Source organism: Capricornis sumatraensis, chromosome 3 (assembly GCF_032405125.1).
Source record: "Capricornis sumatraensis isolate serow.1 chromosome 3, serow.2, whole genome shotgun sequence".
Classification (NCBI taxonomy): Eukaryota; Metazoa; Chordata; class Mammalia; order Artiodactyla; family Bovidae; genus Capricornis; species Capricornis sumatraensis.
Window position 1 is genome coordinate 120,942,274 of NC_091071.1, and position 16,886 is coordinate 120,959,159.

Below are 16,886 nucleotides of genomic sequence, written 5' to 3' on the forward strand. Positions count from 1 at the left end.
TTTGAGGTTGAAAAAAGGACGTAGGGAGAATGCAGTGGGCACTTATTTCACTACAATGATTCTTTCTGTGCCAAATTGACCATTCTCCCAGTACACACACACACACACACACACACACACACTCCACATCCCTATTCTCAAGCTCAAAATAATGAGAAGCAAACTTTTCACAGCTGTACAAATTATCTAGGTCAGTGCTGAGGGGAAAAAAAAAAATCTAGCTATAAGAGCTGTTGTTATGTAACACATCCAAAGGTGATTTTTTGTAGCCATGCCAAACTCTGTGATCATATTCCAGAGGAGAAACTCAGTTGAAAACTTGGAGAAAGTCTACTGAGAGTCAGCAGTACCTGAAAGAGAAAAAATTCAGATGGGAATGTACAACCAGTATCCTCAGCTTTCTCCGTCACTTCTCAGCTGATTTGCTTTCTTAATCCCCAACCCATCCCTTCCTCACATCCCTGGAGGCCATGCTCATGGAGGGGAGCTAGAGGGAAGACCTAGAAGGGCCATGAATTTATAGCTCCACCAAGAGCAGCCCCCTCCAATGCTAGGAAATTTGGCCAATATGAAAAGGCAAGGGCAATCTGGTAAGCAGGAGAAATATATAATTAGGCTTTATTTTTATAGCATATGTGTATTTTTATTTAATTTTAAGGGTATTTTTCATTAAAAATATCCATCCCTACTTTGTCAATTGTTGGTATTATAGAAACAGTCTTTAACGAGTAATTAATCTCAGTAGCTGTCTGACCTTGGGTAACACACTCGTGGTCCCTGAACTTCCTTATCCAGACTGTGGGGAAACAAAGCAGAATTGCTGGGAGAGTTCAGTGAGGTAAAGGTTGAACCTACAACATCGTGCTTTCTACATTAGAATGGGCAGACTGGTTTCACCTTTTGTAAATACAGGCATCTGCTGGGACTGGTCTAAAGAGAAGTATCCTGTAAAAAGTACAGTCTCTGAAATAGAATTTGTAAATCACTTTTCTCATACCATTGACATGGGGTTATCTTTGAAATATAAAAGGGACTTTGCACAGAGGCAGTGTACACATTGGGGTGTCCTGGGAGGGAAGTTGACTGGAGTGATTCCTTTGTGGTTTGATTTTAGGAACCAGAGCCTCTGTCCTTCACTCCAAATCTCCATATGTGCCCAGATAACAAATTCCTTTAGAAAGGGAACATTTTCATCCTCTGTAAATGTTTTATGTGTCTTACATCATTTAATTCAGGCAATAACTTTATGAGGTAGATAATTTTAGCTCCATTTTACAGATAGTAACACTGGTGTATGTGTGAGTAGTAGAAGCAGGATTTAACCCTAAATCTGAGTTCTCCATGCCCCACTAGTGACAGCAGAATGACATACTCTAAAGACGGCAAAGGAAAGGTCTTGGGGGCCCCAAAGATAAAGCTCACAGAATGTATAATTTCGCATCATATGCAATGTTTCATTGACACAGAATAAAGCAATCTTATATTTATTTCCGGGGGAAATAATGTTGAATTAATTATGTGACTTAAGCATCCGAAATGCCTCAAAGGCAAAATAGCTCCCTTCCCCCAGTAGAAGTGTTTTTAGACGCGGGTCTTGTGAGACTCCAGGCTGAGGAGGGAAGATTTATCTGAGATCTGAACAGTGTTTAAACAAACGCCCCACACATAGACTGTAAACTTAAGGCAAGTGAAAAATGAGTTTGAGTAATAATCGTCAACTTACATAAATTCTCTCTACAGCTTCAATTAGAAGTTGTAGCATCTCTCTTCATTTTATAGTGTGCCTGTGAGCTGTTAACCAGCTGCTGGGCTTCAGCCCAGCAGTGACTGTCTATTAGAGATGGCTGAAATAATTCCCAATTATTTATGGGTTATTGCCATGTTTTCAAGCTTGCTTTCCCATATGCTCTGAACCTATTAAAACCATTGGATGGAGTTTATAAAGAGCACAGGAACCCATGCACGTCTGTGACTGTATACCTGGCAATGCGAAGTAGTTATTCTCTGGTTGCAACTATGCTCAATTAGTGTGATGCATATTTTTAAAACAACACCCTTTATAAAGGTATGGCGTTAAACTTTCATATATGTGATTACAGCACTATAACTGTGCATTTAAACTCTTAGTTCCTCTAGCATTTGGGTTTGCTTTACACATCACTTCAAAATTCCAGTTACATTCCTGTATATACTTTTCTCAGGAACTAAGCCTGATAATGCTGACAATTAACCAGACAATTACTCTGCTACCGTTCTTACCCAAAGCATAATTTTCTTTGAATGTGTAATTCAGAATTTAATTGTTCATTTAAAAGTGTGTTTTTAAGACAGAACTGCAATTCCCAAGTAGTTATGATATGTTGCTTTCTTGGGCTGAGTGAAGTATACCACGCAAAACAATAGCAAATGGCTTACAAATAGGGAAAAAAGAAATGAGAATGAGAGAAATGCAGTGGGATCAGTATCCCCTGTAACATATTTTGTTTTCTGTTCTATACAGTGATTAAGTATGCCCCATTTTGTACCAGTTTTGTCCCATCTCTGAGAATGCTGATTTACAACAAAAAAAATGTGTGTAATGCTGTGAATGAAAAAACACTGAAATAATTAGATCTTAAGGTCTTCTGTCAATAGGTCACTAAAGTAATGACTGATCTTTTCAGTATTCTTCTTAATTTTTTTTTTTTTCTCTGTCCCACAGGGTGCCCTGACAATCTCACCGATTCCCAATGTTTAAATCCCATTAAGGCTTTCCAAGGCTGCATGAGGCTCATCTTTATTGATAACCAGCCCAAGGACCTCATTTCAGTTCAGCAAGGTTCCCTGGGGAATTTTAGTGATTTACACATTGATCTGTGTAGCATCAAAGACAGGTAATTATTGTCTCTTCTCCTCTGTTCTCCCACCCCGTTCCCATTCTCACTGTTCTAAATATGAGTTTCTTTCACCAAAATTCAAATCCACTGACATCAGCCACATTAGATATAATTGAGTCGCCTAATGGAATATATTTCTGAAAGGATTTCAGGCCCAGGGAAAAATGTTTTAAATAAGTTGAGTTTCACTTGCAGTAAATGGGATATGCAAATTAAATCAAATACAAATTTGTGAAAGGATTAAAATTTTCTGCATAAACAACATTTGATTACTTCTGAAGTTAAGAGGGAAGTGAAAAGGAGGGAGGAATTGCAGTTAGGAATAGCATTGTGTGTCCGTTCACACAGACAGATGAAATCAAGCCCTCTGGGATTCCTGTAACAGAGGTTTTGACAGGGTCCAGTAGTTCGGTGACTCACGGGAAGCCTGATCTTTGCTGTTACCACCCCTAACCCACTGCTTCTTTTACCGGTGGAGATCAGAACCTGGACAGAGAACAGCACTTATATTCCACAACTTAACACGTTTAGCAACACTTTTTTCCCTCTTCATTTCTCCTGGACTCTAGCTCCTCTTTTATTTGATGTTTCTGAATATGAGATTTTAAATAAGAGATTCAGAGACTCGTTGCAGGAAATGAAAGAGGAGGGGTTCTGAATTTTCAGCAAAGTTACATATGTGGTCCATGTGTCCTCTCCAGCACTTTATCGCCTTCCTTCTGCCAGTGCTACTCACCCAGGTCAAGATGCCCTTTCCTGAATGAGTTAGCAATACATGTTAAGTGTTTGCCTCTGTGTTGCTGCTATAGAGTCTCTGCTTATGTTTCAGGGAATTAATTAGACATCACCATAAAATGCTATCAATGTCCAAGAAGTATACCTTTATTTGTGAGATCTATGACAGTGTAGGAGAAGGCAATGGCACCCCACTCCAGTACTCTTGCCTGGAAAATCCCATGGACGGAGGAGCCTGGTGGACTGCAGGGCATGGGGTCGCTAAGAGTCAGGCACGACTGAGTGACTTCACTTTTACTTTTCAATTTTCACTTTCATGCATTGGGGAAGGAAATGGCAACCCACTCCCATATTCTTGCCTGGAGAGTCCCAGGGACGGAGGAGCCTGGTGGGCTGCCGTCTATGGGGTCACACAGAGTCGGGCACAACTGAAGCGACTTAGCAGCAGCAGCAGCAGCATGACAGTGGCAGTTGAAGTCAGGACAGCTTTCAGGAAGTGGTGTTGAGCTGAGTCTGACAAGATGGGCAGGCTTGGCTGAGGGGCGGAGGTGATGGTAACTCATAAGTTGGAAGGACATGGCATGCAAGATGTCATAAAAATAGGGGGATCATGGTTTGCAAGCTTTTCATCTACCCAAGATGCTTAGTTTTCATTTAAAAACCTCTAATATTGGGATGCATCTTATCTTTGAAGGTTTATAGTAGTTTAATTGGCTGTTTATTTTCCTTAGGAGGCCGTAAAATAATGTCATGTCTTACAGTGAATGTTGTCTTAGATTCCATAAAATATAGGTCATAGTGATAGAGCATATGATGTGAACATGGCTGGGGGTGTGTGTCAATTATAAAGAGCTTTGCGTGTGTATGGCATTTAGCCTGATGCCCTAGGAAGACTCAAGAAGGAAGGCAGTCAGATCTGTTTGGTAAAAAGAGTATTCAGGAAAAGTGAGAAGGATGCATTGGAAAAGAACCAGCCAAGAGGCAGAGAGGTCACTGCTCCAGTCCAGGGGAACAATGATGAGAAATAGTAGGTGCCTGTACTGAGCATCACAGAAATCAGCTCTGCAGACCATAATCTCCTCGCATGCTCGGAATGACTGATAGAATTCAGTGGAACTTTATATGCATGTTTCTCTGTTAATACCACTCCACATGGGATTGTCAACAAATCACACAGACTCCCAGGCTCTTCTGCTTCATTTTTTTCCTATTTGGCCAGCTGGAAAAGTGGGTAATAAAATGCATGCTTCATTAGAATGTGCTAGTTTAGAGATCTCAGAATAAAAGATATCTCACAGAATGGTTGTCATTCCTATAGTCATTAATGATAAGGGATTGGAGGGTATCCCACTTCATCAAACAGGACAGCCTTTTGCAAAGTGTAGATCGATGGAACATTTATCAATAGGGATCTCATGATTAGTTAATTTCTAACTGAGGGTGCTTTCATTATTTTTGATTACATGGGACGCCATCGCCATCTACTTTGCATCATTACTTTTGTGTAATTGTAGACTGTATAATTGTATTACATACAATAGTGTTTTGGTTAATTGTATAATAAGGGATTGTGTTTAGTTTAGTGGGTAAGTGGGACATTTTTCTTGATTTACCAGACAGTCTCTCTAACAGAAGGGAAACTGGTAAAAGGCCTTGCTTAATTAATTATTTCTTGAACTTATATTTAACATTTGCTTGGAGAGGGTCCTCGGGTTAGAAAAACAGGTGGTTTCTGAGTTTTGCGTTTTATTTTTAACGTGCTAGTCGATGTGAACCTGATTTAAGGACAAGTGAGAAGGAAGTTGTGCCTTCTGGGAGCTTGCCACTTGAGGTGGGGGTGGGGTTTGTGGGGACACATGGGGGTAGAGAACAGTCTGGCTGTGTGTGGCTTTTTTCAGAAAAATTTAGTGAGGTTTAATGAAATTCAATGAATATTTTAAAACATTAGACACTTTAAATCTTTTTGATTAGAAATGTTAGTTTTCATTAACTATGATTCCTATTTTATCTTTTATTTATAACAGTGAGCTTTCACACTTCAGAAGAAAATTTTGTGAAAACACAACAAAAATAATTTTGATTTTTAAATTTCTTACCTTTACTTTAATATATCCTTTTGATGAAAATATATTCAAATGTCATAGAGAAGGAAATGGCAACCCACTCCAGTACTCTTATCTGAACAATGCCATATTCAGAGGAACTTGGTGGGCTACAGTCCAAAAGTGTCACAAAGAGTTGAACAATGACTGAGCAAATAAGTACATATTCCAATGTCATACTTTGAGTACAGTTGTATTTTATTTTATTAAAAATATTTAATTTTATATTGGAATATGGTTGACTTACAACATTGTGTTAGTTTTAGGTGTATAGAAAAGTGATTCAGTTATACATATGCATAGATGATTCTTTTTCTGAACCTTTTCCATTATAGGTTATCACAGAATATTGAGTATAGTATAGTATACAGTGTATAGTATATAGTGGGTCATTGTTGGTTACCTGTTTTATATATAAAAGTATGTATGTGTTAGTCCCAAACTCCAAATTTATCTCCTCTCCTCCCTCTTCCTTCTTTGGTAACCATAAGTTTGTTTTCTCTATATGTAAGAATTTGAGCAAACTCTGGGAGATAATGGAGTACAGAGGAGCCTGGTGTGCTACAGTCCAGGGGATCACGAAGAGTCAGATATAACTTAGCCACTGAAAAGCAGCAAAGTCTGTTTCTACTTTGTAAATAAGTTCATTTGTATCCTGTTTTAGACTCCACATAACAGTGATATCATATGATATTTTTCTTTCTCTCTCTCTGATTTACTTTGCTTAGTATGATAATCTCTAGGTCTATCCGTGTTGCTGCAAATGGCATTATTTCATTCTTTTTTATGGCTGAAGTCTTGAGTATATGCTGGGAGAGTTCCTTCTCAGAGACCGAAGGATTTAAGCCAACAGTTTGCATCTCCATAATGGGCACTTTGTTGAAGCTTCTGGCTTTGAGGAAGAAAGGAAGTGGAGGAACTGGACTGGCCCACAGCAGGCCTGGCAGCAAGGAACATGCTGGCTTTAGGAGGCTCTTTAGAGGACTGCCCAGTGTCTGACAGTCCAAGATCAAGTTGGGAAATCACATTTGGGATTTGACAGACCCCAACCACCTTCAATACGCTTTATACCTGTAGAATATGAAACACAGCCACCATCTGTCCTTTGCAGGCTAAATCTCCAGTCTCATGTTCTCCATACCCCAAACCATGGTTCTTCTTGGGCTAAACTTATCTCCTGCACACTCTTAGCTTAAAGTAGGCCAGACTTGATATTATAAACCATCATCAAGCAAAGTATGCTTAGAGCAGAATCACGCCCTAGGTTATTTGACCTCATAGACAGACACTGAGTGAGTGACACACACTCACTTTTAAGTGAGTGGCCATCTTAATAATAATAATAAGAGGCAATCTTATTGTATCAATATATACTTTAGTAGAATAGGATGTAGTAAGAGCTGTAGAAGGCAGGAGGGCATGAGAACACTGATATCCCATTTTTTCAAGAGAGTAAACTAAGATTTGCAGATTACGTCCACTTTTTCATGGTCACAGGACTGAAATTTCAATCCATGTCAGGGTTCTATCCCTTGTACTACCTACCCAAAGGGATTTGAACTGGATTTGAGTCTCTTGTAAACCTTAGGTGCCCAATGAACTTCCTTTTAAAAGGGAGACATTCAAAATGGTATGCAATGTCAGGCAAGGTTTTTTTTTCTTTAATCTACAGTTTTTCTTTTTATTATATATGTTAGAAGTGTACAACATATTAATCACAATTTTAAGGTTATATTCCCCTTATCGTTATTATAAAATATAGGCTATATTCCCCATGTAGTACACTGTATCTTTGTACCTTATTTTTTAATTTTATTTTATATTGGAATATAGTTGATTTATATTGCTGTGTTAGTTTCAGGTGTACAGCAAAGTGATTCAGCTAAACATATGCATGTATCTATTCTTTTTCAGATTATTTTCCCATTTAGGTTATTGTAGAATATTAGGGAACTCTACTCAGGCAAGAATTTAGTGATGTAAGCATGTCCCACTTTTGCTGGCCCAGGTCAAGGAATACTTCTTCCTAGGACTTATGTGAAAGAATCCAAGCAGTTAATTCCAGGAGCCATATCTGGTCCTACAGGGTTCAATGTCCAGGGCTGAAGAAACTAATCACTAAATGCTGTCTAAGACTTCATCCCAAGAGGAAAAAGGATCCAAGGTGTGAAGCCAAACTTAGAGGAGCAAACAGGGATGCTGATGAATCAGTGAGGGGAACTGGAAATCACACCTGGAGAAAGTCATCAATTCCAGTGCAGGTGGCAGTGGATCTGAGAGGCATAAGAGCATGTTTAATTCCCTGTCTGTTACTTGTCAGCTTGAAATAGGATGCATAGGATTTAACCTTTTTTGTCTGTCTCCTCTTTTGCAAAGCTAGGATAATAAAACCTTTGTATTGAGAGTTAAATGAGAGAGCAGAAGAAGTTGGGCACTCAGTTGTATGTCCAGTAGACAGTAGATGCTCAGTGATTTTGCCATGTGAATTCCTAGAGCCAATGGTTTGCTAACTCTCCCATTTACATGGGGAGGAGAAGGTCAGGTCTCCCTCTGATATTTCCCCACTATGGTCAAGGGATCTCCAGTAGTTTCTGTGGTGGATCTCCATAGATAGACCTCATGTGCTGTGCTGTGTTTAGTCACTCAGTCATGTCCAACTCTTTGTGACCCCATGTACTCTAGCCTGCCAGGCTCCTCTGTCCATGGGGATTCTCCAGGTGAGAATACTGGAGTGGGTTGCCATACCCTCCCCCAGGGGATCTTCCCCACCCAGGGATTGAACCCAGGTCTCCTGCATTGCAGGCAGATTCTTAACCATCTGAGCCAACAGGGAAGCCCAGAGAGACCTCATATGTGCCCTCAGATCAATGCTCAGTGATTTTCCTTGGGCTTCAGTTCTCTTTGAGCTGCACCTCTGAGGCACCAACCATTCCCTATTAGGAAGATACCCATCAATTTTGGTGCCCAGGTCCAGTGATCTTTGGATTCTCCTAAAGCACTGGTTCATTGGGCCTGGGTAGGGTAAGATGAGCATGTGATGTGTCCAGGGCACACAATTTGAGGTGATTCTTATTTCCAGGTTCATGCCTGTTCATGCCTGCAGACCCTGAATTTGCATAAACCTGGAAATGAACCCCTCCTTAAATTTTACTGGCAGATCCCAGATTGTTTGCATCAGAATCACCAGGAAGGGTAGTTAGAACCTAAATTGCTGAGCTCCACACCTAGAATTTCTGATTTTTACTGTGGGCCAGAGAAATTGCGTTTCTAACAGATTCCAGGGTGCTACTGGGACCAGACTTTGAGAAGCACTGCCTAAAAGCCTCCAATCCTAGAGGCAGTGTGATTGCAAGGATTGCCTATAATAATGGAGCAAGTGTCTAGGTGTTACTCTTACTGGACTCTCAAGCAGCTGCCTTCCTGATCAGAGTCTTAAAGGGCCTCTAGAAAGTTCCAGAAGCTCTATCTCAGTCTCTCTCTTCAAAGGTTATTGAAATGAGTCCAAGGGACACTTTTGGTCGCAACTGAATTCCATCTCCCTCCAGACTTCCTTTTGGCACTCAGCCTCTCCTCTGCTTCCCACTACAAGCAATACCTTTGTGAATACAAGTGAAAACAGTCAGATTCTCAGAGGCGTTTGAGTGAAGGGCTGTTTTTGGAGGAAGGAAGGTTGGGTTTGAGAACCCAATCATAGTGGGGAGATGTCAGAGGTTGGGCAGCTGCAGCTGCCAACAAACATAACTTATCTTTTTGTTATTTTGAGGACACTTATTTTATTTGCTGGTCCCTTTGAAAATCAGAGCTTGGTTTTTCCTTCTAGATTAGGCTCAGATTTTTGTGGGGGTCAAGGAAGATGTCAAAATAAGAGTGACTTCACCCCTCAGAAATATTGCCAAAAACCTTAGTAAAGATCAACCTAGGGACTTCCCTGGTGGCCCAGTGGTTAAAAATCCATGTTGCAATGCAGAGGACCTGGATTCGGTGCCTGGTCTGGGAGCTAAGATCCCTCATGCTGCAGGGCGACTAGAGAGTCTGTGCACCGCAGCAAAGAACTCTGCATGATGCAGGGAAGATCCCATGTACTGGAACTAAGACCTGATGCATCCAAAGGAAAAATAATAAATTATTTTATTTTTAACTTAATTTTAATTCAATAAATTAAAAATAAATAGATGAAATCTCTCTAAAAAGAAAATGGGCAGAGACTGCTGATCACACTGGGTCTTCCGGTGCCTGGTAAAGGTTTTCCTGGAAATGGGTCCCATTTCCTGTGTTCCTTCCTCATTGGGTGATATTGCAGATGTTCCCTGGAGATCACACAGCTTAGATTTTTTCACAGAAGGAAATAGCAGTTTTGTGGAGTGTGGCAAAGACAGGTACCAAAGAGGGACCTCTGCTCCTGGGGCTTTTGCTGCAATTTCCTGTAGAGACAGTTTTGCTCTTAACATTTTCTAAAATGAAACAATCTGTACTGTACAGTAGCTCCTTGTTGGTTATTCATTTTAAAGATAGCAGTGTGTGCCTGTTGATCCCAAACTCCCCATGTATTCCGTCCCCCCTCCCCTAACCCTTCTGGCCTGGTCAATGAGTATGTGCTCATTTGTGTCCAGCTCTTTGCCACTCTATGAACTGTAGTCCACCAGGCTCCTCTGTCCATGGGATTCTCCAGGCAAGAATACTGGAGGCCATACCCTCCTCCAGGGGATCTTCTCAACCCAGGGATTGAACCCAAATCTCTTACCTCTCTTGCATTGGCAGGCAGGTTCACCACTAGCACCACTTGGGAAGCCCTCCAGCCTGGTAATCATAAATCATTCTCTAAGTCTGTCAGTCTGCTTCTGTTTTCTAGGTAAATTCACTTGTATCAGCTCTGCTTATTCTTAAGTAACAACCTCAATGGGAAAAGAATTTGAAAAAGAATAGATACATGTATATGTATAACTGAATCACCTTTCTGTACACATGAAACTAACACAGCACTGTTAATCAACTATAGTCCTATATAAAGTATAAAGCTAAAAAATAATAAACAATTTGCTTGTTCCAGCAAGTGAATCCCATGTGGGAAACTGCTTTAAGTTTCCTACAGCCAAATAAGTTAGGAAATGTAGCTTCTCATTTCATAATGATTTCCTTTTCTTCCAACACACATTCTTTTAAGAAACTTCCTGCTGTTTGGTGGTTGCTCAGTCATGTCCGACTCTTTGTGACCCCATGGACTATACAGTCCGTGGAATTCTCCAGGCCAGAGTACTAGAGTGGGTAGCAATTCCCTTCTCCAGGGGATCTTCCCAGCCCAGGGATCGAACCCAGGTCTCTTGCATTGCAGGCAGATTCTTTACTGGCTGAGCCACAAGGGAAGCCCATAGCATATGCTCAACTCTTTGGTCAAGATTCTTGCCTTCCTGGTTCAGAGTTGGGAGTCATGAACACTGAACAAAGGGAAATGTTCAGTGGGATGACCTCTAACAAACAGACTTCTGCTAAAAACCTACCCAGTATGCGGGTGTTTGTTCAAAAGAGTAGGCTGTATAAAAATCTTACATGGCAGGATAATGCATATGTTTTCAATTTTCTCTCCAATTGAAAGCTTGTACATTGGGTGCCAGAAAAACTACTGTAAGGGCACAGCCCACACAATCTGAGTTTCCAACTCCAAAGTGAGAAATGTTACAATATGGTGTGTTCTCCCTTATCTCATGGGATGGGCCCTCAATCCAAACAAGAGGACTTCTGTTTTTATTTATCATTTGTAATCCATTTCATGGGGACACGGAAAGGTTATATTTTACATAACAGTTACTGAGCAAACATTCTCTGAGTATGATTTCATTTTTTTCACTCCACAGTTCTGCCAGATTCTCTAAGTTCTTCTCAAAGTGTAGTTCTAGACCAGCAGCCCCAGAATCACCTGGCAAATTGCCCTAACTGCATATCCTGAGGCCCCATCCCATACTTTCTGAAACAGAAGCATGGGGGCAGCCTGAGTTTTCACAAGCACCACCCCCAGCTGATTCTGATACACACCCAGATTTAAGAGCCATTGGATTATTCATTAACATTATTTAAGAAATAAGAGCTCCACCAGTGCTTATGAAAGTTTAGTTACCTGCTCAAGGTCACATTTTTGGTATTTGATGGAGCCCAGATTCGATTCTTGATTTCTCCAATCCTTCAATCCATATTCATATAGAGGTTTTATTACCTAGAGGCCAAAGAAAGAGAAAAGATGGGCTTGTGGAGCCAGAGGAGATCACAGGAGTGTCACAGAGGAAATGAGGTTTCAAGAGGAGCTGGGAACATGGACTGGGTTTAGGGTGGTGAAGTAGGACTGTTCCAGGTAGGGTGGAAAGCATATGTCTGGACTTCTGAATAGGTGGCCTGGTATACATTTGTTTGCCTTGATGGGAAAGGCTGCTTTGGCATTAGTGTGTAAACGAGAACTTAAAGTCAAAGCCATAGGGAACTTGGCAGCACACGGTTTAAAATTTGAGTAACAGATCATATTAGTAGTTAATTCTTAAATAATGCTTACTGTGTGCCAGGACCTCGTAAATGTGTGTGTGTGTGTGTGTGTGTGTGTGTGAGGCGGGGGGGGGGGGGGTAGATAATAGACAGATAGATAACAGATGGTAGTTAGATAGATACACAGATCCTTACTGCCACCAATGAAGTAGGTAAGACTGTTAACTCCATTTTACAGAATGAGATTGAGGCAGAGTGGCACTAAGTAACTTGTCCAAGATCACACAGCAAGTATATGGCAGGGATTAATGGGGTTGGTGTTCCTTGTGGTAAGAAGTGGGCAAGTGATGCTTTAGTTTCCTTTACAGACCAAGGAGCCTGATGGAAGAGATCAGACCTGTCCTTTCACCGTACTACCTCTGACGTTTTAGCTAGGAGGCATCCTACATGCTTCAGCAGGACTGTAAAGTAGAAAATGATGTGTTTCCTTCTTGCATTCATGTCACAATGATGTACTAACCCAGGAGGAGAAGGGATATGAGCTACAATGGATGGGCCAGCACTGAAGCCTGAGGGGTTATCATCCGTGCCATTCCTTGTCAGAACCTTGAAGCAAGCACACTGAAAGTCTCAAGCTGAAAGCTTCCGCCAGAGATCACTCTTCTCTCTTTCTTTGGGCTGATTAGGGAATAGAGGAGCCACCTCAGGACTAACTTGTCAGGGCCGTCTTGGGTTGGTAGATTTTGAGCTGATTTGGTAAGAACATCCTCCCCATCTAGAACTAGACAGGAAAAGTACTGGTTTATTCATCCACACCTTTAATTAGGGCAACTCCCCTCGCTGCCTCTCTTAGACTCTGCTGAATGTCAGTAGGAAACAGGGGCTTTGGAGCCTGGGTTTGATTTGCATAAGTGACTTTGAACAACTGCATCTGTGTTCTGTGGCCAAGCTCGTCTCTCTCATCACTCATTTGCATAAGAAAATGGGATCATTATCTTGATGAAAAATGGCACTGGGAAGGGCATGAGGGAACCTTTGCTTCATGTATAACCATGCTGACAAAGTCAAGGTTAGCACTTCATCTGGTCCCATCTGAAGATGGTGAGTCTCTTCCCTTGCCAACTGGTCATCTGAAATGTTTGTGCTGAAAACAAAGCCAGAGCAAGATCTAGGTGAATAATGACAAGCTCTTCCGAAGATAAGGGCTTCATTCCGAGAGCTCTAGAAATGAGGCTGAGGTGAGATGTCTGCGTTCAGATGTGGATAAGAATATGCCGCTCTGAACAAATAGATGCTTGGATCATTCCTCCTAAGAAATAACTGTTCAAGAATGGCTGATGCTTCAGACAATGTAGCAGCCAAAGAAAATTTTGATCTAAAATGAAATGTGAACAAAAGCTTGTTTGAAGTTCTTAAGTTACATCTGTGACACAGTGTTTATATTTAAGCCTGCAGAAAACATTTCTAAATTAATAATAAGAAAAGATTCTTCTATATTTGCTCCTTTCATGCAATCATGATCAATATTTTTACTGAAGTATAGTTGACTTACAATGTTGTGTTAATTTCCGCTGTACAGCAAAGTGATTCAGTTATACATATTGTTGTTGTTCAGTCACTCAGTCATGTCTGACCCTGGACCCCATGGATTGCAGCACCCCAGGCTTCCCTGTCCTTCATTATCTCCTGGAATTTGCTCAAACTCATGTCTATTGAATCAGTGATGCCATCCAACCATATCATTTTCTGTCACCCCACCCCTTCTCCTCTTGCCCTCAATCTTTCCCAGCACTGGGGTCCTTTCCAGTGAATTGGCTCTTTGAATCAGGTAGCCAAAGTATTGGAACTTCAGCTTCAGCATCAGTCTTACAGTGAATATTCAGGGTTGATATCCTTTAGGGTTGACTGGTTTGATCTCCTTGCCATCCAAGGGACTCTCAAGAGTCTTCTCCAGCACCGCAGTTCAAAGGTATCAATTCTTAAGAACTTAGCCTTCTTTGTAGTCCAACTCTAACATCCCTACATGATTACTGGAAAAACTGTCACTATGACTATATGGACCTTTATCCGTAAAGTGATGTCTCTTTTTTTAATATGCTGTCTAGGTTTGTCATAGCTTTTCTTCCAAGGAGCAAGGGTCTTGTAATTTCATGGCTTCAGTTACTGTCAGCAATGATTATGGAGCCCAAGAAAACAGTCTGTCACTATTTCCATTGTTTCCCCATGTATTTGCCATGAAGTGATGGAACCAAATGCCATGATCTTCATTATTTGAATGCTGAGTTTTAAGCCAACTTTTTCATTCTCCTCTTCCACCCTCTTCAGAAGGCTCTTTAGTTCCTCTTTGCTTTCTGCCGTTAGGTGGTGTCATTTGCATTTCTGAGATTATTGATATTTCTCCCGGCAATCTGAATTTCAGCTTGTGCTTCATCCAGTCCAGCATTTTGCATGATGTACTCTGTGTATAAATTAAATAAGCAGGTGACAGCCTTGACGTAATCCTTTCCCAATTTTGAACCAGTCCATTATTTCATGTCTGGTTTTATATATATTTAAATATTTTGTGATGGTTTAGCACACAATATTGAATATAGTTCTCTGTGCTATGTAGTAGGACCATGTCTTTTATCCATTCTATCAATCATGCTTTTTTACCGTTTTAAATTTTTCAGCCATGCTATGCAATTTGTGGGATCTTGGTTCCCCAACCAGGGACTGATCCTGTGCCACCTAAATTGGAAGCACAGAGTCTTAACCACTGGACAGCCAGGGAAGTCCCAATCATGATCTTATTTAACTTCCATCCAAAACCCTGATAAGGGCTGCCCATCCATTTTCCCATTCTCCAAAGAGTGTCCTTCTACACAGCCAATGTCATATTCAGGTTTTTCTCTTCTGCATGGATGTCCACTTGCTAGGATGCACCAGTAGCCTTGAATACTGTTTTTATTTAGTCTAAAAGAATTCATTGGTGATGCACTGTAAGTACCATTTATAGATACATTTGGAAGAGAAAAGGAGTTTAATATGGTTTCAGTTGGGAAAAAAAGCAAATCTGACCTCTGATAAAATGTCCTCACCCATTTCTGCAGTGAAACCAAAATTTAAAATTAGCCCTATGTTATTTTAATCTTGTATTAAGATATATCACAGGAAGTTCACAGGACAGGAATCCAGCCTCCTAGGTTTTCCAGGGACATAGACTTCTGAATGCTGAGTTAGACCCTCTGCTCCCTGCTTCTAGCACATGGGCAGTGTGATAATACGCCATTCAATGAAACTCTCATAGTGCCCAAAGGGAATATTGGCTTCCCAGCTTGGCAGGTGAGGAAACAGACTTCAATGTATATTTAATAATTTACTTCCAAATGAAAGCAAACTTAGGGTCTCAAGGTGGTGAGCCCCTTCTGTTTACATTTTACCCTAACATTGGACTTAACCTCCTCCTGTTTCAGCTCCCTCAGTTGTCAGATGCAGACAGTGCATCTATTTTATCACTACAGGTTGTAAAATAAGAGCTAGGTGATAGCATTACTGCTTCCCTCTTGGAATTAGGCAAGGACTGACTGAGAATAGGAGGATGAAAGTTCATGAAGTTAAAAGCAAGAGGGACAGAAATGGATGGGGCTGTATGTGTCTTAGAGTTTTAGATAACCCATATACAGGCAGAAAAGAATGACATCTTTACCTACCTATATAACCTATTTTATTTTTCAGATAAGTGATTAATATTTGCACTTCGTTCAAATTATGGGCTTAAAATGTCCCCTCCAGTGCACTAGCCCCAAGCATCCTGTATCCTGGGGCTGGTGCACTGGGATGACCCAGAGAGGTGGGTGGTGGGAGGGGGGTTCAGGGTTGGGAACTCATGTATACCTGTGGTGGATTCATGACAATGTATAGCAAAACCAATAGAGTATTATAAAGCAAAAAAATAAAATTTAAATGAAAAAAATATATATATAAAAAGAAAAAAAATTAAAATCAAATTTTGTAAAAAAAAAAAAAGTCCCCTCCAGCTTTTGCTTCATCTTATTTTTAAATATATGTGAAAAAAATCTTTTTCCTTTCAAAACTCATAGTTTCCTTTTGTTTCTTTTTAAAAAATTTTATTTTTGGAGTATAATTGATTTACAGTGTAGTCAGTTACTGTTGTGCAATGAAGTGAATCAGCTGTATGTTTGCACATATCCCCTCTCTCCTGAGCCTCCCTCCCTCTCTCCCATCCCACCCCTCTCAGTCATCACAGAGCATGGAGCTGAGCTTCCTGTGCTTTACACGAAATTCCCACTAGTTATCTATTTTGCGCCTGGTAGTATATATAAATATGGAGAAGAAAATGGCAACCCAATCTATTATTCTTGCCTAGAGAGTCCCGTGGACAGAGGAGCCTGGTGGGCTGCTGTCCATGGGGTTGCACAGAGTCAGACACAACTGAAGCGACTTAGCATGCATGCATGCATTGGAGAAGGAAATGGCAACCCACTCCAGTATTCTTGCCTGGAGAATCCCAGGGATGGAGAAGCCTGGTGGGATGCTGTCTATGGGGTTGCACAGAGTCAGACATGACTGAAGTGACTTAGCAGCAGCAGCAACAGTGAAGACCTTATATGTATGTAAGTCCACACATACACACAAACACTCTCTCTCTTTCTCTCTGAGTGTGTATATATATATATACTCAGTCCTACTTTCCCAATTTGTCCCA

The 16,886-nt window shown here is 40.8% G+C and overlaps 1 protein-coding gene across 2 annotated transcripts in view; it reads left to right on the forward strand.

Moving 5' to 3' along the window:
- CNTNAP5 (contactin associated protein family member 5) overlaps positions 1–16,886 on the forward strand; it is a 1,075,483-nt gene that overhangs the window by 598,431 nt on the left and 460,166 nt on the right. For both annotated transcript variants that reach the window (XM_068967132.1, XM_068967133.1), the window contains exon 10: positions 2,702–2,873. In XM_068967132.1, coding sequence (XP_068823233.1) covers positions 2,702–2,873 — 172 coding nt within the window. The remainder of the gene's footprint in view (positions 1–2,701; positions 2,874–16,886) is intronic.